The sequence below is a fragment of the Antechinus flavipes genome, chromosome 3 (assembly GCF_016432865.1).
Source record: "Antechinus flavipes isolate AdamAnt ecotype Samford, QLD, Australia chromosome 3, AdamAnt_v2, whole genome shotgun sequence".
Lineage (NCBI taxonomy): Eukaryota > Metazoa > Chordata > Mammalia > Dasyuromorphia > Dasyuridae > Antechinus > Antechinus flavipes.
This window is the reverse complement of record NC_067400.1, coordinates 522579386-522600071: the sequence shown is the minus strand read 5'-3', so window position 1 is coordinate 522600071 and position 20686 is coordinate 522579386. Positions and strand designations below refer to the sequence as shown.

The window sequence follows — 20686 nt, the reverse complement described above, 5'->3', positions numbered from 1 at the left end:
ACGACTTTTCCTGGGAAGACTTACATGAATTAATGGTGAGTGAAGTGAGCAGAACCATGTTGTACATGGTAACAACTAATTATATGATCATTAACTGTGATATACTTACTTCTTCTCAGCAGTAACAGTGATCCAACAAATGTGAGACAGAAAATGCCATCTATATCCAGAGGGAGAACTATGAAGACCTGATGTAGATTGAAGCATAGTATTTTCACCTTTTTTTTCCTTTTTGTTTGCTATTTTTTATTATGGTTTTTCCTTTTGTTCTGATTTTTCTTTCATAAAATGATTAATATGAAAATATATTTAAAATGGCTGTATACATATAATCTATATCAGATTGCTTACTGTCTTGGAGGGGGGAGAGGTAAAATCAGGGAGAGAAAAATCTGGAATTCAAAATCCTATTAAAATGAATGTTGAAAACTATCTTTACATGTAATTTAAAAAATAAAATACTAGTGAATAAAAAAAGAAAAGTATCACTTAATTTCTCTATATTCTGGCTTCTGATAAAAACAAAAATCTATGACTTTTGAGTAAGTGGTATATCTGACCCTTGAACCCAGGTCTTTCCTTAGGCAGAAGCACAGGACCACAGATTGAGATCTAGAAGCTACAATGTATGTTGTATATGGAAAATATCTTGTGCTAGAAGCAAACAAAGTAATATGGTGGGAAGAACTTAGAGTGTGAACTCTGGCTTTGGCCACTTATGAGCAAAGAGATTTTAGGCAAGTTGCTTATCTGATCTTGTTTTCTTATTTGTAAAATAAAGACTATAATATGGATATTCTCTATCTTGCAGAGTTATGAGGAAAACATGTGTAAATTCTAAATCACTTTGTAAAGAAAAATTGTATAAATTGTCATTGTAGAAAGCACTCTGTCAAGCTACAAGTAGTCACTGACATCTTGAAAAGAATCTATAGAAAGTTGTGGAATATTATTGTTCTATAAGAAATGATTAGCAGGATGATTTCAGAGAAGCTGGAGAGACTTACAGGAACTGATGATAAGTGAAATGAGCAGGACCAGAACATTGTACATGGCAACAACAAGATTATACAGTGATCTATTCTGATGGACGCGGCTCTTTTCAACAATGAGATGATTCAGGTCAGTTCCAATGATCTTGTGATAAAGAGAGCTATCTATGCCCAGAGAAAGAATTGTGGGAACTGAGTGTAGATCACAACATAGCATTTTCACTCTTTATATTGTTGTTTGCTTGTATTTTTTCTTTCTCATTTTTCCCCTTTTAATCTGATTTTTCTTATGCAACAAGATAATTATATAAATATGTATACATATATTGGTTTTAACATATATTTTAATATGTTTAATATAGATTATTTGCCATCTAAGGGAGAGGGTGGGAAGAAAGAGGGGAATTTGGAACACAAGATTTTTTTTTATTATTATAGCTTTTTATTTACAAGATATATGCATAGGTAATTTTTCAGCATTGACTCTTGCAAAACCTGTTCCAACTTTTTCCCTCCTTCCCCCCACCCCTTCCTCTAAATGGCAGGTAGACCCATACATATTAAATGTTAAAGTATATGTTAAATACAATATATGTATACATATCCATACAGTTATTTTGCTGCACAAGAAAAATCAGATTTAGACATAAGGTAAAAATAACCTGAAAAGGAAATAAAAAATGCAAGTGGACAAAAATAGAAGGAGTGGAAATGCTATGTTGTGGTTCCATCTCATTTCCCATAGGAACACAAGATTTTCAAAAAATTATCAATGCATATGTTTTGAAAATAGCTTTAATAAAAATAATTTTAAAAAAGAATCTACAGAAAGATGACTCTCTGAGTATCTCAAATCCCTTGCCTACCAGTCCTTTAACCTTTCATTCCTGGATAAACCTTAGTCCTGGATGACTTCTAACATCCAACTCATTCACTCTTGAAGAGGACTTCAGGTCCTGAAGAAAACTAGAGTAAGTTTCACAAGCTTGCTAGTTGGATATATTAGAAATTTATATCATCCAACTTCAATGGGGCCCTTTTATTCCTTCCAAATTGATTCCTGTTTCAGTCCCCACAAAAGCTGTTCTAAACTTTCTTTTCTTCCAAGCCTTCTACACCTCTTAGCTCAGCTTTCTCAGCTAAGGACCTTACCTCCGAATTGAAAAATTGAGATCATTTGATGAGAGTTCTTGCTTTTTCTCTTTTCTTGACCTAAAAACGCTTTGTACCATCTCATTCTCTAACAATAAGGTGGTGTTTCTCCTTGCTAAAGCCAAACTACCTTCAAGTGCCTCCCATCCTTTTCTATCTTTTCAGAAGACTACAACCTCAGGCCTCTTTCTCATTACCTAATTTCCAGTTTCTAATTCCTCATCATTTTCAAAAGCAACCAAATCTTTCCTGTCTTTCAAGAAAGGTCTTCATTATATCTTATTATCCCCTTAAGCTATGATTCTACAGTTTTCCTTCCTTTCTCAAGCCAAACTCCTAGAAAAAGCGATCCAGACTCCTTGTCTTAATTTCCTTCTCATTCACTTAGCTTTACAGTCTGGATTCTGACCTCATTCAAATAAAAAGTGTTTATTTCAAAGTTGCCAATGATCTATTAAAATTCCAATTTTCTTAGCCCTCATCCATCTTAATTTATCTGCTGAATTTGACCCTTTTAACCACCATATCTTCCTGGATACATACTCTGCTTTGGGTTTTTATGACATGATTCTTTACTCTATTATCTAACATCCTATTCAATCTTCTTCAGTGACTTATCATCCATGTTCTACTTCTGGAGTTGGGGAGGTGGTTCCATATTCTATCCAAGTTTTCTATAAATATTCAGCTTCAGTTTTTCCTTTGAACTTCAATTCTGCATTCAACCATCATGTTTTTTAAACTGGATGCCCTGAAAACATATTAAACTCAACAATCTAACCCAGAACTTATTACTACCCTCCCCCTCAAAAAACCCTGCTTTTCCAAATTCCCTATTTCTGTTGAAGATATTCTTCTAGTTGCTCAGGTTCATAATTGTAGTGTTATTCTCAGCTTCTCATTCTCCTTCATTCTCAATATGCAATCAGTTGACACATCTTTTTGTTTCTTCCTCTAAAACATCTTTCATTAGACCCTTTCTCATTACTCACATTATTACCATCTTTAAGTAGGCCCTTCTCACCTCTGGCTTGGATTACTGCAATGGCCTCCTATATGGTTTCCTAGTTTCAAGTTTTGCTCCATTTTAGTCTACTTCTTCCCTCTATACTACCCCTCCACACCTTGCTACAGAACAAATCTGACCACATTGCTTCTCTCTTCAGTAAGCTCCAGTAGCTCTCTATTATCTCTAGGATTGATTAAATGTGAACTATTCTGTCTGGCTTTTTAAAAAGCCCTTCATGACCTTAGGTTAATCTCTCTTTCCAGAATAATTAATTATGCCTCCCTCCTCTTTCAGAACTCTATGATCCAACCAAGGTACTCCACCCAGAATATTTCACCATCTCCCACCTCTGCCCCTGTGTGCTTGTTGCCCTTCCAAATCTGCACCTAATAGAAATCCTCTCTTCTTTTAAGACCCTGCTAGAGCGAAGCCTTTCCTGACTTCAACTATCTCAACTTTTTATAGACATTCTATATGTGCTTATTTGCATTCTTACTGTCTCCATCATCTCCTTCTGAATAGTGACTATGTCATTTACTCTATTTATATCTGCAGTATCTAGAACAGTACCTGATAGTAGGCATTTAAATCTTGTTGACTGATTGAAATATTGTCGGAAAAAGTTCATTTTATTTTGCCAAGATATAAATATTTTAAAATATTCTTTGAGAACCTATTCTATTTTGTTTATAACTCAGAATCATTAAGTTTTCCCTTAAATCTAACTGACAGGAACTTTTGCTATAATAAATTACCTCTCCAGGTGCAAGGAAAATGCCTCATAACCTTGAAAGTGCTACAGGAATGCAATGAAAAAAGGATGGCATTATCTGGACTATCAGGCTGTCATGCAACTGAGGACAGAGCTACATTCTTCCAGTTCACAGGATTTGGAATGGAAAGGAATCATCTAGTTCAATGTTTTCATTTAATTTAACTAGTTTTATTGATTCCTTTTTTTTTTTTAAACATCAGGTTTTTTTTTTAAACATTATGTCCTCTATAAGCCATTTTTTTCTTCTAATGAAGATAAATAAAACTGATCATTGAAAGGCCCCTGTTGAATAGCATATATAAAATTCCATTCCAGTAATCTCCTCCCTCTTCCCCCCAAAGAAAGCATGTTTGAGCAACTGTTGTTTCGCTTACCATAAGATTGTTTTAATGTCATTTTCCAAAGCTAACCATACACATTCAGGCTAGATATGTATTCTTTTGCAATAACCTCATGTGGAATATCATAAAATCCATTCTGAATTTTCTTTAAATAGTGTTCTAAAGAAATGCTTCTGGAGAAGAGCAGGAAATGATTCTGCAGAATAATTTTCTCGAAGACTTCAGCATATTTTAGGTGAAAAGCCCCTGGCTAACAATATCACAAATTACATCTTTCACATTTATATCTATTCATATGTATAAAATCCACTTATGAAAAACCAGGCAGCATATGAACACCCATAGAAAATAAAAGTTTTATTGTGCTAAACAGGTGCTTTCAAGAAGGTGACAGGCCTGTGTGCTGCAGTGTGATATGTATGAAGGTCCCTTACACTCAATGAAAAGATGAGAACAGTAATTTTTTAGCTGATGTTTCTAGCTTCCAGATGATTTGGTCTGTTGTTATCCATTTCTCTCCCCTTTCATCAGTGACTTTCATAAACTCTCTTTTACTTAGATTATGGCTCTGGACAGCCACACATAGTTCAAAGATCATTGTCTGATGGGATGATTTGTGAGCATACTTATCTTCCACAGACTTTCTTCAAAACTGCATTTGATTCAGACCAATTATTTTCTGAGAGATTTAATCTTGAACCAGTTTGAGCCAGTTTTCAATGCAAAGGCTCTCAATGCAAAAGAAAAGCTTAGGAATTTTCTGGGTGGCAACATCAGCATTTTTACTGCTACATTTCTGGAGCAGGATGATGCAGTAAAAGTCAGTGCTAGAGATGTATATTCTGGTAGATACAGTAATGTTTTCTCCTATGAACACAGACAATAGGAATTTCTCCTTTGGAAAATCAAAGTTCTGGGTTGGACAGTGGTGGGGGCAGCACTGAGGCCATGTAGACTTTAGTCTACATTCAGTATGGCAGCTTCTATCTCTTCATCATTTTCCATATTTCATACTATTAATATGAGTTCAGTTGGTTTTTATTGTTTTTTTACTAAAATAATTTTAGTCTGGGTTCAACTGCTCTTAATGTTATTATTTATATACCATGTAAACTGTTTCTGCTTACTTCACCCTACATTAGTTCACATTAATCTTTTTTTTTTCTTCAAGTCATGACAGAAGCTGTCATGAAGACAATGTTTTTATTCGTTGTTTGAGGTAAGAACAAGGAACGATAGAGAACTACCGCAGAAAATCAGATTCCTCCTCAATATTGAAAAAAAACCTTCCTAATTTATTCATTTATTGAGTTATTCAGCAATGGGATGGGCTGCCTCAGGAGATAATGAGCTCTTTATTATTGGAGGTCATCAAATAAAAGTAGATAGCCACTTGTCAAGGATGTCAGAAGGGAGATTGACCTTTTGGATCTTATTCAAAGATCTATAAATTAATGTTTATTATGCCATAAAAATAGAATTAAAAAGTAGTTTTATGACCTTTTAAACATAAACCAAAATGATGTGTGATCCACCAATGTAAATATCAGCCCATATATGGAATTGTAGATAAGTGTCTATAGTATTAAGGAGTTAAAGAGTTCACATTAATCTTAACTGTTTTTCTGAATTCTTCACAGAATTTCTTAAAATGCAATGACAATAATACAGTACATTCACATTACAATTTGCTTGGCCTTTTTCTAATATCAGGCACCATACTTGTATCCAGGATTTTTACTATGAATATGATGGTACACAAGGAAGTTTTGTTTCTCTCTTTAACCTTCTTGGGATTTATACCAAACAGTGTGACTCCCATGACTAGATCAAAGGGTATGAAGAGTTTAGTGACTTTTTTTGCATAATCACAAAGTTTTTCAAGGCCAGCCCTCTTATTTTACAAATATGGAAAACTGAGCCAAGAGAGGAGGAAATCAATTATCAAAAAGCATTTATTAAGTCCTTATTATGTGTCAGCTACTGTGCTAGGTGGTGGAGATATAAATGAAACAATACTTACAAGAAAGTAAAGACTATACAAAGTCTATGCAGGATGAAAATAAAAGGTAAAAATTATAAATAAATACAAATTGGTTAAATCTAACTGTTTTGAGAGAAAGGGAATTAGCAGTTGAGTGGATCAAGGAAAGCTTTATATAAAAGGTGGCATTTGAAAAGAATCTCCAAGGAAGAGTGAGATTCTCTGGAGAATAGGTAAATAGGGAAGGCACTTAAAGCACACGGGACAGCCTTTGGAAAGGTATGGAGACGGGTACTGTAATATTGTGTGTAACGAACGAGAGAGAGGAAGATAGCTTGGCTGGATCAAGGAGTATGGAAGAGAGTATATTGCCCAATGAGCTTAGAAAGACAGGCTGGAATCAAGTTAGGCTTAAAGAATAAACAAAAGAGTTTATATTTAATTCTAGAGGTATTAGAAAGCCACTGGAAGTTTACTGCCTTTAAGAAAAATAACTTTGGTGGCAGTTTGGAGGATGAACTGGAATATTAGCCTCAGAAAATAAAGAAATAATTTTCTAAATCAGAGAAAAATACTGCACAAAATAGTTTCTTGTTCAGGACGCTGATCTCACTTCTCTAACATTATTCTTGTGAGCATTATCAATTGCCACACATGGTTTACACAAACCAAGATCCAAATAGGCTTTTTGGGAAGTCACCTCACTGAGCTGGTTTTTTTCTTATGTAAAATGGTGAAAATCCCACATAACTTGCAGGCTGTTCCCTGGGAACAACATACAATGGGGGAAGTCATTTCAATACAGATAAAATAGCAAATCTTTGAAATAATAATAACATTGTAATCTTGAGAAAGTATTATTCTCACTTAAGCTACATAAAACAGGAAATAAAAGTATGATAATTACCATTTTACATGAGAAAAAGTAGTTTTAGGGAGATAATTTCTCAGAAAGCCCACTTATTATTTTTACCTTTATTTTGGTTCAACTAATTTAATAACACTAATTAATTCTTTCTCTTAGAATGTTGTAAAGTCACTGATAAATATAATTTTTAAAGAAAAAATTGCATTCCAGAAGGTTATTTTTCTTCTCAAGTACCAACTGCTTGTATTTCATTTTATCAAGTAGTTAAAAACAGAATCTTTTAGTGTTTCCAAATGTGTGTTAAAGATGTGTCAGTGATTTTGAAAATCAGCCTGGCTAACCTCTTAGTTAAATGGATGGCAATTCAAACCTTCATTATCTATTGCAAGGTTAAGTAAATTAATTTTAAAAAGAAAATAAAACAAATATGAGTTAACAAATGATTAGCATGTGTCAAGTCAGTCCAATAGTTCTATGTCAGATGGAACCCACAACCCACCTAAAGATCAACAGGCTTCAGCATGGGCTTGTTTTAAGAACTCTCATTTTTAAAATGCATACAATTTAAAATGCATAACAATTTAATCCGAAGAAAAATGGATATTTGGACCTGAATGATCAAGTAAATTCAAACTTTTAATTTTTCAAAGGGAGAAACTGAGTCTCTAAAAATGGGAACGGCTCACTGAAGGTGTTTCAGGGAGTTAGAGTCAGAAACATTCTCCATCAATTCACTGGCAGGTGACAGCATCTGCCATTGTACACTCACTGTTCAAAAACATCTAATGATCAAATTCTGTAGCATTGTGAGATAGGCGAAGGAGTTCTGGACTTAAAAGTCAGAAACCCTGCATTCAGGTACTATACAGCTCTGAAATTTACCAATTGAATGACCAAGGGCTAAATGTTACTCCCTCAGATTCTTGGTTTCCTCAAGTAAAAAATGGTGACAGTTATCCTTACGCTATTGTGTTCTCACAAGGTTGTGATAAGAATGCTTGCAAACTTTAAAGCAATATAAGAATGTGAATTAGCTACTTTTATTACCAGGTGTTGTTTGTAGGGGGACATCTTTATGGAATGGAAAGAACACTGGATCTGGAATTCTAAGACATCTTCAGGGCATGACCCTAAGCAAGTAATTGCTCTCTCTGAGTCTTACTTTTGGCTTCTGTTAAATGAGGGTGATAGATACCTTACTACTTTATAGGGATATTTAGAGGGAAGTGCTTTATAACTTGTAGAATGATACAGAAGTGGGAAAAAAGTCATATCATCTATTTTATTTTATCTACTTAAAAGTTGCCTCTATTGGTATTTAATTTTTCACATTTTCTCCATTTCTTTTTGTGATTCAGTGATGCATAGTCATTACTTTTCATTGTCATGCAATGCAATGGGACTTGGCTTTGGTCATGTTTAAATTTTCATGAACCCATATGAGACTTTCTTGGCAAAGATTTGCCCTCTCCTTTCCCCAATTCACTTTACAGTGAAGAAAACTTAAGCAAATAGGATTAAGTATTTTGCCCAGGGTCACACAGCTAGTAACTATCTTGAGTCTGGATTTGAACTCGGGAAGAGGAGGGTTCTGAACTTCAGATCCAGTGTTTTATTCACTGTGCCTCCTAATTGCCCCACTGCTTGAAGCAATAGGGTGAGACGATTCATCATGATGTCATATATAGGCCAACAGTATACAGGCAAAGAAAAGGATCTTCCCTTTCCTTAGTCTAGCCCTTCATCATCTTGTCTGGATAATCAGTCAAGATTCTTGGCTCACTGGACAGGTAAGGCATCTGGGATTGTCTTAGCAGGGGAGCATCTGGCTTTCAGTTTGAGGGTCCAGGACTAATATACTTCTTAAAGTGACTGACAGAGTCTTTGGAGGCAGCATGGTGGAATGGAAAGAGTCCTAGACTTGGAATCAAAAACCCCCTGCTCAAGGGCTACTGCCTCAGTGTAGTTACTGTCTGTGTGCGGCCTCATGCTTTCTCTCCTCTCTTTCAGGCAGCTTCCTCATTTGCAAATTAAAGGTGATGGATTAAACAAGACTGCTGTGATAATCAAATGAAATATGCATAAAAATGCTCTGTCATCATAAAGTACCATATGTTTAAGCTTATTACTTTAAAACTAGAAAAAAAGTACATTATCTACTCTTAGTTCCTAACTATGAACACAGTAAGTACTTGCTTAATAATATTCTAGTCTCAGCCCAGTGCTTTGCATATAGTATATGCTTACCATCAGTTTATGTTTGGCACAATATGCTGCATACAGTAGGCACTTAATTAATAATTGAAAGTTACTGTTTGGAAAGTATGTGATATAAGTAGCAAGGGTTAAAAATTAACAGGGTATAGCCTCAGTTTAATCTCATTAGTTTAAATGGAAAGTCTTAGGACAAAGGAACATAATGTCTTGTGCCTAGGTATCTTTTAACTTTTTGGAACTGAAAGGTAAAACATATGAAGACAAAATCATATATTGAAGAACCAAGAGTCTGGGATTTCAGAAAGCAATTTACAGAAAGGGAGTCTTCTAGGCTATTAAGACTATTGCAGGGTGACACGGCTACCGCAGAAGAAATGAAATGATTTGGGTTCCAATTTGATTCCACATGAGTTTATAAATGAGTGTATCTCAGAAGCACAATTTTTGGAGTCCTAGTCTTACATGGTTAAAACTAGACACTACTGGGCATCAGAGGTTGCAGAGAAAAGAGTGGACAATCTGAATATGTGAACAGGAATCTATAAGGTTCAGGTCCCCAAGGCCTAACTAGCAAAGAGACACGGAGTAGAGGCAGCACAGTGCAGTAAAAAGCGGCCTGGTCCTGAAGGCAGGAGGTAGGGACTTCAGCCCCTCTCTGACTTGTCTCTGGGATTGGGGACAATTCTTTCTACTTTTAAGAGCCTTCTTTTTCTTAATTACAAATAGGAATGATGACTCTTGTACCATCACTCACAAAATTATTGTGAATAATATATTTTCTAAATTTGGAAGCACTAAGTTGTTGAGTTGTTTTTCAGTCAAGTCTGACTCATCATGAGCCTCGTTGGCATTTTCTTGGTAGAAATACTGGGGAAATTTTATTTCATTATCCAAGCTCATTTTACAGACAAGGAAATGGAGGCAGTCTGAGTGAAGTGACTTGCCCAGGGTCATACAGCTAGGAAATGCCTATGACCAGATTTGAATTCAGATTTTTCTGGTTCCAGGCCCAGTGCTCTATTCACTGCACTAGCTGCACAATAGCAATGTAGCCAGTAGTTATTCTTCATACTCCTGTGACTGATTTTTGTAGTTAGTTAAGTGAACAGCAAAATATAAACACAATGAATAAATTAAAATGAAAATATTAATTGCTGCTCACTTGCTATTCATCATTTCTTTCTGTATGTGTTCTGGTATGTACCAAAAAAAAAAAAAGAGACAAGGAAATTAGAAGACCTGACTTTGACTGGTAAAGCCATCACTCAGAGGCACTGTCCTCTGGCAAATTAACAGCCTGAGCCTTAATTTGTCTACAAAATGGAATTTTAGGAACAATTGCACTCCTTGGTTGTAGCAGGGTTATTGTCAGAAGACTGTGCAGCTTCTAAAGTGCTAAAGGATTAGGTACTCGATATTAGATAAGATATTCCAAAAGTTACAGTAAGGTTTTAAGCTACTGCAATTTAAAACTTTTCATATGTTATCTTATTCGATCCTCACAACGACCTGATGTGGGAGGCAGGGCAAAGTTTATATGACTGATGCTCTAAGAGATGTGATCTAAGATCTGAATCCAGGATGCTGTGATCAAATTCAGGAACTTCCCACACCACTCTTCTTGGACAAAGATTATGTATGACTGGGAAATGTAATTAAAAAAGAAAAAACATCAGGAGAAAGTATGATTTAGAACTAAAAGGTACTTTAAGCAATAGCAGATCCTGCTCAGTTCTTGAATTAATCAGGTGATCCAAACAGGGCCATAATGTACTTGAATCCCATCTTATCAAATGCAAACACTCTTGTGATAACTGTAAATAGCACAATGACTGAACCCAATATTTGAACTGTTCATAAGCAACTAGTCATAAGGTTTAATTAATCATGATGTCATTCTTGTGCTTGGACAAGCCGAGGTCATATCCAATGCTTTTTAATTTCATTCTTTTGTAAGCATATATTTATGTGTGTTCATATACACATACACATATCTATATATCTATATGTCTAGCACTTTAAAGCCAGCAAAGTACTTTAAATATAATAAAAACAGATTTCTTCAATAAATGTGTGAGTGTGTGTGTGTATATATATATATATATATATATATATACATATACACATATATGTATGTATATATGTATGTATGTATGTATGTTGTGTGATTTGCCCAAGGTTGCACAGCTAGGAAGTATCTGGAGTTGGATTTGAACTCAGGAAGATGAGCTTTCCTGATTCCAGGCCTGGCATTCTATGCATTGCACGATCTAACTGTCATCTAATTCATTAGATCTATCTTTTTTTTGTGTAAGGAGTATTTTGTAACTGTTGTCCTCTTCATTCTTATTAATATGCTACTGAATAGAAATGGAAGAAGACATGTGAAGAAACTGTGATTGGAACTGAGCTTTTATCTATAGCATGGCAACCTTTCTACCTTTCCCTAATCACTTCTTCATTACATTGGCCAAACAGTGGCTATTTCCAACCTTCTCTTTCTTCCTTCAGCCTCCCATGGTACCTCTCCTCACAATCATCTCTGTTCAGAACTTTGCCTTATAGTTACCAGAAAAAGCTGAGGTCATTCACCAAAGTCCATTTCTCTTCATCTTGCATTCCTCTAATACTACTATTATCCTACTATTTCCACTATATTGTTCACTAATATTGTCCTACTATTTCCATCATTTCAGTCTTTCCCAAAGTCAATCCCTGTATATGCCTATGTGAGTCCTATTTTCTGTAACAAATTGACCTCACTTTCTCTCTAATCTTCTCTATTGCTTACAAACATACACACATTTTTATGATCTTAAAAAAAAATCCCATCTTCTCTACAAGCTATATTCTATATCACTCCTTCACTTTTCAGCTAAACTTTTTGAAAAGGCCATCTAAACTTGGTACTACCACTTCCCTTCCTTGATTTTCTTTTAAGTCTTCTCTAATCTGGTACTCAAGTATGTCATTCACTCAAAGCCATTCTTCCCAAGGTTATCAACCATCCCTTACCCCAGTGGTTCTCAAAGTCTGGTCCAGAGCATTCTCGGAATCTCTGAAATCCTTTCAGAGAGTCTACAAATTCATAATTGGTTTTTTATTTTTAATGTGATCAATATCTATAACTATAACCCACATAAACAAAAACTCTTTGGACAGATCCTCAATCATTTTTAATAGGATAAAGATATTGAGAACAAAAGTTTGAGGACCACTGCCTTACTCCTTGTAAAAATAATCATCCTAAAAAAAAAAATAATCATCCTTTTTGACTTCTCTGAACATTTAATACTATTAATCACATTTTCTTCCTGGACACTTTCCTTTCTGGGTTTTTGTGATACTACTCTCTCCTGGTTCTCCTACCTCTTGGGCTATTTTTTTCTCCCTCTACTTTGTTAGTTCTTTGTCCAAGTCATTCTTATCAATTATTGTTGGTCCCCGAGGCTTTATCCTGGGATGTCTTCCCTTTTCCTTATCTAGGGATTGGGCAAAGCACAGCATAGACCAAATCTGGACCATAGCTTGTTTTTAATGTGCTTTGGAAGGTCAAGAATGATTTTTACATTTTAAAATGTATTTTTATTGTATTTTTAAAAAAACATAAAAAGTCATTCTTAGATGGAAGCTATAAAAATAGGTTGACATACACATTTGGCCTGTAAGTAGCAGGCCTGCTCTATATATACCATCTCTCTTGGCAAGTCTGTTGGCTCTCATGGATTCATTTATCATCCTTATGCAGATAATTTCTGCATTCAACTCTAGTCTCATTGATGAGCTCTTAGTCTCATTGCTTATTGGAGTGCTTATTGGAGATTTTGATCTAGATTTCCCATAGGAATTTCAAACTTAGCATGTCCAAAATAAAACTCATTTCCCTTCATCTTTTTTGAACTTCCTTATTAGTGATGAGGATACTAGCACAGTCCCAGTAACATAGGTTTGCAACCTCAGTGTTATTCTTGACATTTTGTGCTGAATGAACCAAGTAATCAGATCTTAATCATTTATAACAATGCTCATGTATGTCCTCTTCCCTCCACTCACATGATCATCACTATAGTTCAGATCTTCGTCTCCTCTTGTCTGGATTACCGCACTATTCTTTTAGCTAATTTTCTAGCCATAAGTCTTTTATTACTCCAATACACTCTCCAAACAGCACTTAAAACATTTTTTCAAAATAGAAGTCTGTCACCTTCCTCCACCATCCCAGTAATTCCAATGGCTCCCTCTTGCCTCTGGGATCAAACAAAGTCTTTTGTTTGGCATTTGAAGCTCCTCACACTGAGTCCTTTCCTACCTTTCCAGTCCTATGCTCTATTATCTACACTTCAGCCACACTAACCTGCTGGCTACTTTTTACAGATGACCCCACATCTCTCTGCCTTTGCATTCCATGCCTCTGTATGGAAAAGGGAAGACACCCAGGACAAAGTCCTGGGGCCAACAATAGTTGATAAGAAAGATAAGATGCCTCCCATTCCTGAAATGTACTTCTGTAATTCTGTCCTTGGCTCTTTCAAGACTCTTAGTTCAAATCCCAACTTCTGTAGGAGTTTATCTATTTTTTTTTTTTACCATCTCTCCAGTTTTAGTGTTTTTGCCTTTGAAATTACTTTCTATCTATTCTGAATGTTTCTTTTATGTACCTATTTATGTACATTATCTCTCCTATTAGAATATAAGCTTCTTGAAGACAGAGACTTCTATTGTTTTCCTTGTATCCCCAGTGCTTACTCCAAATACTTGACCAAAGACTTGCTGATTGGTATTATTTATTAACATAACAACAAATACTGCAATTTACATTTCTGGATTATAAATGTATTATGAGGGTGCTGGGTGGTATAGCAGATAAGACTACCATGAATCCGAAGACTCCTCTTCCCAAGTTCAAATCTGATTTCAATCACTTATTAGCAAGTCATTTAATCCTTTTTTGCCTCAGTTTCCTCATCTACAAAATGAACTGGAGAAGGAAATGGCAAAATACTATACCATCTTTATTTTAAAAAAACTCCAAATGGAGTCATGAAGAGTCAGACACAAATAAAACAACTGAACAACGACAATGTATTTGTGTTTGTCCCTATAAAACTGATTCTTTCTCCTGTTTTGGCTCTTCCCCTTCATCCTTTCCTCACTCTTAAGTGTGTGACTTACTTAAATGTATTTATTAAGATTATATTAAGCCCCTTCTCTTTACTTTTACTACTTTCTTCTGGTGATCTTATCCAACTCTTCAATTATCACTTTAATGCACATGATTGACAAATTCTTATCTCTGCCTCTCCTCCATTTTTCTCCAGAGTAGTAGTCCCAAAGAGTAGTTCCAATTGCTTGTTAGAATTATTTTTAAGTCCTCAAACTTATCACCTTTTCCTTTAAACTTGCCTTTTTCACCCAATGACTTCTCTGTTTGATGTTCTCATCAACTTTCCATTTAATGAGGCTAGTAATAATGGTGTCATCTTTTATTCTTTTCTTCCAATTTTCGCTTTTTCCCATCTCTGACTCGCTATATCCAAACAGTTGTCAAATCCTACCATTTCTGATTTTGCAATCTCTCTCACACTGAACCCACTCTTCTTCATTATTGCTGCAATCTGCTTAGTTCAAGTTCAGGGTTTTTTTTATTGAATGGACTACTGTAATAGGAACTTTTTACTAGCTTTCCTCTTTCCATTTTATTCTTTCTCCAATCCATTCTCTACACTCTTACCCAACTAGTCTTTCTAGCACACCACATTAATCCTATGTTTCTCTACTGCTTTCTGAAGAAAATTTAAACTCTTGATTCTTACATTCAAGGCCCTTGACAATTGTCCAATATATCTATCCGATTTTATCTTCTACAAACCCCTTCATATGTTCGGTTTCTATCAAAATAGATTACTTTCCATTTCTCTTTCTTTATATTCTTCAAGATTATGATCATACTGTTCATCATACCTAGAATAAACTACCCTTCAAAGTTTTTCTGTTGCATATTTCTACTCTTCTTTTAAGATATAACTCAGATGCCACTCTTCCATAAAACCAACTCCTCTCCTGCAGATGAAAGTGATTTAGAAATATTTGTTGAATTTAATGTTTGCGGAACCTCTTTCTCTTGATAGCACTTTTCCTGGGTTTCCTATTTGTATACATTATATTTGTAGCAATGTCAAGAGCACAGTCTTTTAGGGCACTTAGAAATATTTTCAATTGAACTTATATTAGAGACTATTCTTTCACACATCTTTGCCTTAGACTTTTATATAAGATAAAGAATATACATTTTTTAATGCTTGTTTTTATTCCTTTAATCATCTCTCCCACCTATCTTCCTTCTTCCCTCTCTGCCATGCAGACAGTACAAAGTTTGTGCTCAGTGAATATCTACTGAATATTCACTGATTTAGAACAGAAGCCTTTCCTTTTCCTTGTCTTCCTCTCTGTGTGTATCTATGTTGTATGCATACACACACACACACACACACGTATTTATAGGTATCTTTCAATTCCCAAAAACATTATGAACTGGGGGTTTTGAGCCATCCAAATAAACAATGAGAATTGGTAGCCAGCTTCTCTGGGTAGTGCACAAGGGAATGGGTCAGGAGAGATGTCTCACCTCTGCTTTACGAATACTTTCTCTAGCTTCATCTATCTTCTGTTCCAGTTCTGCTCGATTTTGCTCTGATACAGCAACACCATGACATTCTAACTCTTCCAGGGCCTATAAAATAAAATAGGAAAAGCACAAACATTTTGTTATATAAAAACTTGGTATTCATATAAAAGAAAAAGCTCATTAAATTAACAATTAGCCTCTGTTTTAGGTTGAACAAAATCCTCCCCCCCCCAAATATAATTAGATATTTATTCTGCCAAATTCCACATTATTGTCTAGAAGTCAAAGTCTGGTAGGATTTTTGAATATTTCAAACAATGCACCTCAAACTATTAGATACTTTCAGAAATATCTGATCACCTCACATGCAAACAGATGTGGAGTTAAGTAATCTGGAGAGAAATTTTTTTTCTATTGGGTCTTCTTGTTTCTTGGAATGCCACAGCTATAACTCTGGAGCTAAGGGTATATATCTTTGCAGTACAGATAACACAAAATCAGGGCTACTTACTGAAGATGTGGGTGAAGGCAATACCTGCTGCTTCATTTGAGAGTGGTAGGTTAAATTTAATAGTATATGTGAAATTTATATTTGGTGCCTTTATTGCCCCTTTCTCCCTCTATGTAGTTTGTTGTATACTCTGTATCCTTTTGGCTGTAGTTTTTTCTCCCATTTTCCCCTCTTCCCCTCAATCAAAATCTGATCTCAGGTAATGACTGTCAACATTTTAGTGTAAATTAATAATGGTCTTGTCATTCCCTTTCCCAGAGATATATGACACTTCAGTTTTCTCATAACTTATATTCTTATAGTTCTTTTAAGAATTACAATATGCTTTCCTCACAACAACCCAGTGAAGAACATAATGCAAATGCTATCTCCATCTTTCAAATGAGGAAACTGAGTCACTAAGAGGTGGAGTCAGTAATTGACATAGTGAATTAGTGTCAAAGACAGAACTTTATGAAGAGTTAACATCATAGAAGATCTAAAGAAGTTAAATTAATAGGGAGAAATGTAAAAACCTACATTTGAGTTAAAAAAAAAATTCAGTCACATGGCTCTGAGATGATGATTTGTGTAAGAAGGATCTGAGAAAGTAATTTGAGGACTTTGGTAGTCTACAAATTCAATGTAAGTCTAAAATATGACACAGCAGCCAAAAAAGGGGGGCGGGGAGCATCTAGAGTTCAGAGTGAGAGAAGTTATAGACCAACTATTTATCTGCTTGGATAGACAACACCATGGGCAATGTTTTTAGCTCTAGGTGCTACATTTTAGGAAGAACACTGGCAAGCTGGAGCACATTCAGAGGAAGGCCTGGTGAGATTTTAGAGAACATGCCAGAATGAGTGGTAGAAAGACATGGGGATGTCTGATAAATGAGAGAAGAGAAATGGAGGCTATTTTTAAGTCTCTAAAGAGTTAGTTTTTAGAAAGCCTGTCATTAACCTTTTTCTATTTGGCCCCCCAAACAGATATAAGTTTGATATAATGAAAAACTTCTTAATATTTAAGAGCTGCCCGAGCCTGGAATGGACTGCTTTGAGAGGAGTGTGTGTCTTTTTTTCATAGAGCCTTCAAACAGAGGATGGATGGCTCTCTGCTGGGGATGCTGCAGAACTCCTAGTATCCCTAGAATGATAGCAGAGGCGTTAGACTGGATGTCTTCTCCAATCTACAGAGCTATGAATGTGTGTGATTCAGGTTTCCTTCAGATTTCAAAACTGATGGTATTTACTTGGTAGAAATTCTTGGGGGAATCACTGGGCCTTCAATTTCCTTATCTTATGTAAGGGGGTTGACCCAAATGCCAAGAAGGCCTTTTTAGTCACCGTGATCTTTTTCTTTGAACTCCTCTCAATTCTCTTATTTAGAAAGGAAATAGGACATTATGGAAAGAGCTTTGGATTTGGGGGTCAGAAGATCTAACAATCTTGGCTCAGATATTTTCTCAGTATAATCTCTAAAGTATCAGTTTCCATATCTGAAAATGGGGATAATAATTTTGTTGCTTATCCCATGAGGTTGCTATGAGAGACAAAATTTTAAAACTGAACTATGATAGAACTACTATTAGTAAAAAAATAAAAAAAAAGAAAAAGAAAAGAAAATGTATGGAAAGACAACGAGTTCATAAGGAGAGAGTCATTCTGTATTCTATATTAGCAATTTTTGTGATGACACACTCTTCTTCATTTTCCCAAACCCTGAAATCCTTAGGGTGTATGTAGCACGAGCAGCTTCATTTTCTTTTCTGGTGAGGGTCTAAGTGAGAAGGACAGCAGCATATGGACCTAGAGGCTTGTCAGACAAAGCCTGCTGCATGGGAATTCTTTTTCTACATATTCCATCGTGGTGCAATAGAGAAAGCCCTGGGCTTGGAGTTAGAAGACCTGGGTCCTAGTTTTCTCTTCTACTTACCTACGGTATAATCTTGGGCAAGTTATTTAACCTTTCTGGGCCTCAGTTTCTTCATCTGTAAAACAGGGATAGTAATGCCTAGGCATCTCACAGAGAGTGGAAAAAATCAAATAAGAATGCATGTGAGAGTAATTTGTAAAGTGTGATGTAAGAATTATCATTATCATCATCATCCTGGTAAAAATTCAGATTCTTACTTGGAGCTGGTATAACTTCTGAGGAAAATACCTAAGCGTAGAGAAAAAAATATCAAGTCTGGAGATCAAGCTTGAGAGCATATTTTTTCATGAACTAAAACAATATCCAAGAAGCTGTGTTTCTAAAGACACAATTTTAGTTGGGCATAAAAGGCAAACCTTTCTTCAATAGATTCAGACCAATTTTATTGGTCAAAGGAAAATACTAAGCCATCAGCAGGCTTTTAAAGGTGTTCTTTAACTGAAAGATGAATTGATGTGTTACTTTTTTTTACTGGATTTGAGAAGTTGCCAGGCTAAGGGAAAAGCTGATAACTTACTACTGTAACCTATTTTTGTCCTTGGAAGTAATAGCGATGTTCCACTGATAATTGAAAACCAGAAGAAGATGGCTATTGGGACAAATAAGACAACTCCAAAAGCGTGCATTTCTAACTGATAAGGATTATAGTTCAAGAGAAACTAGTAGGGCATTCTCTCTATTCATGGATCTGATGGTTTCTAAAGTGACTTTAGCATTTAGTTTTGGCTAAATGTGGTATAGTACAATCTTTTAACTTACGGCCAAACACTAATGCCAGACAATAGTTTCTCAGAGTGCTTAGAAACTCTATCACAGAACAGGGACAGCTGGCATAATCTTCCTTGGAATGATGAGTACACGTGATTATCCTTGTGCCTTTCAGTTTGATTTCTCCTGTCACTGTACTTGAAAACAAACAGAGATTCAATTGAGGGGTGAGGGATGACTGCCTCTTGGTCTTCTTAGTTGCCATAAGATACACTCTGTTGAGCTTGTTATTCTGCTCATTGCTCCAAGATGGATACAATGGATGGATAGGAAGGGAAGGATGCAATAAGGAGGGAAATGGTTCTTAAAGGGTATGCCATGTCCAGAGAGAAAACTATAGAGCCAGAATATGGATCAAAGCATAATATTTTCACTTTGTTTGTTTTTCTTTCTAATTTCCCGCCCCCCCCTTTTGGTCTGATTTTTCTTGCACAACATGACAAATATGGAAATATGTTTAAAAGAACTGCACATATTCAACCTATATCAGATTACTTGCTCTCTTGGGAAGGGGCAAGATAAAGAGATAAAAATTTGGAACACAGAGTCTTACAGAAATGAAAGCTGAAAATTTTCTTTAAAAGTATTTGGAAAAATAAAATACTATTGAAAATTAACAAAACAAAACAAAACAAAACGATGCCATGGAGACAAGAATTGTTCGAAACTTACATCTGTCTTTGAATTACCACATGCATATGAAAATTCCTAAATAATCTGTATTCTGCCATTCCTTACAGTAATGAATAATAATGGGCTAGAAGCAAAACAGGCAGCTATGTGACTCAGTGGATAGAACATTGGGACTGGAGTCAGGAAGGACTGAATTAAAATCCAATTTCAGGCATTTGCTAGTCATGTAACCCTAAGCAATATACTCAACTTGTTTGCCTTAATCCCCTAGAGAAGAAAAATGTCAAGGAAATCCAGGACTTTGCTGAGAGAACTTCATGGGTAGTACTGGCATACTATGGTCCACAAGGTCATAAATAAATAAACTCTCTCTCTTTATATATGTGTGTGTGTGTGTGTGTGTGTGTGTGTGTGTGTGTGTGTGTGTGTAAAAAGCTAAATGACTGATGAATAAACAAAACAACTCTGAGAACTACTGGGGAGCAGAAGGACTTCTGTTAGCACCATGTAAAATCCAAGAATTAAGGATGGGCAGAGAAGCACCTCTCTGGGACTCAGTTTCTTTCTTTGTAAGATGAAGGCACAGGAACAAATGCCTGTTTAGATCCCTTCCCATTTTAGCATTCTATGTTGCCTCACTTGCTTTCTTCCAGTTTTTTCTTTCTTTGAAAACTTCAAAATCTGTCTGGCTCTAAATTCAAATTTTTTTGGGGAAAGTGAATACACTGAACCTTGTAACATACCCTCTGGTTGTGGACGATGTTTTTGTGCTCTCGAGCCACTCTTGTAGCCCACTTCCGGGCCTCCTTGTTTAAGCTGTGTTCCTCTGTGGTCCCCGTTTCAGATTCCAACTGTCGGCTCTAAAACATAAGAGAGAAAATATGGAGAAAATACATA

The 20686-nt window shown here is 35.6% G+C and overlaps 1 protein-coding gene across 3 annotated transcripts in view; it reads right to left on the bottom strand.

The window, feature by feature from the left end:
• Positions 1 to 20686, bottom strand: part of FCHSD2 (FCH and double SH3 domains 2) — a 365055-nt gene that overhangs the window by 77477 nt on the left and 266892 nt on the right. For all 3 annotated transcript variants that reach the window (XM_051987185.1, XM_051987184.1, XM_051987183.1), the window contains 2 exons: positions 20533 to 20649; positions 15964 to 16068 (listed from right to left, as the gene is read on the bottom strand). In XM_051987185.1, coding sequence (XP_051843145.1) covers positions 15964 to 16068; positions 20533 to 20649 — 222 coding nt within the window. The remainder of the gene's footprint in view (positions 1 to 15963; positions 16069 to 20532; positions 20650 to 20686) is intronic.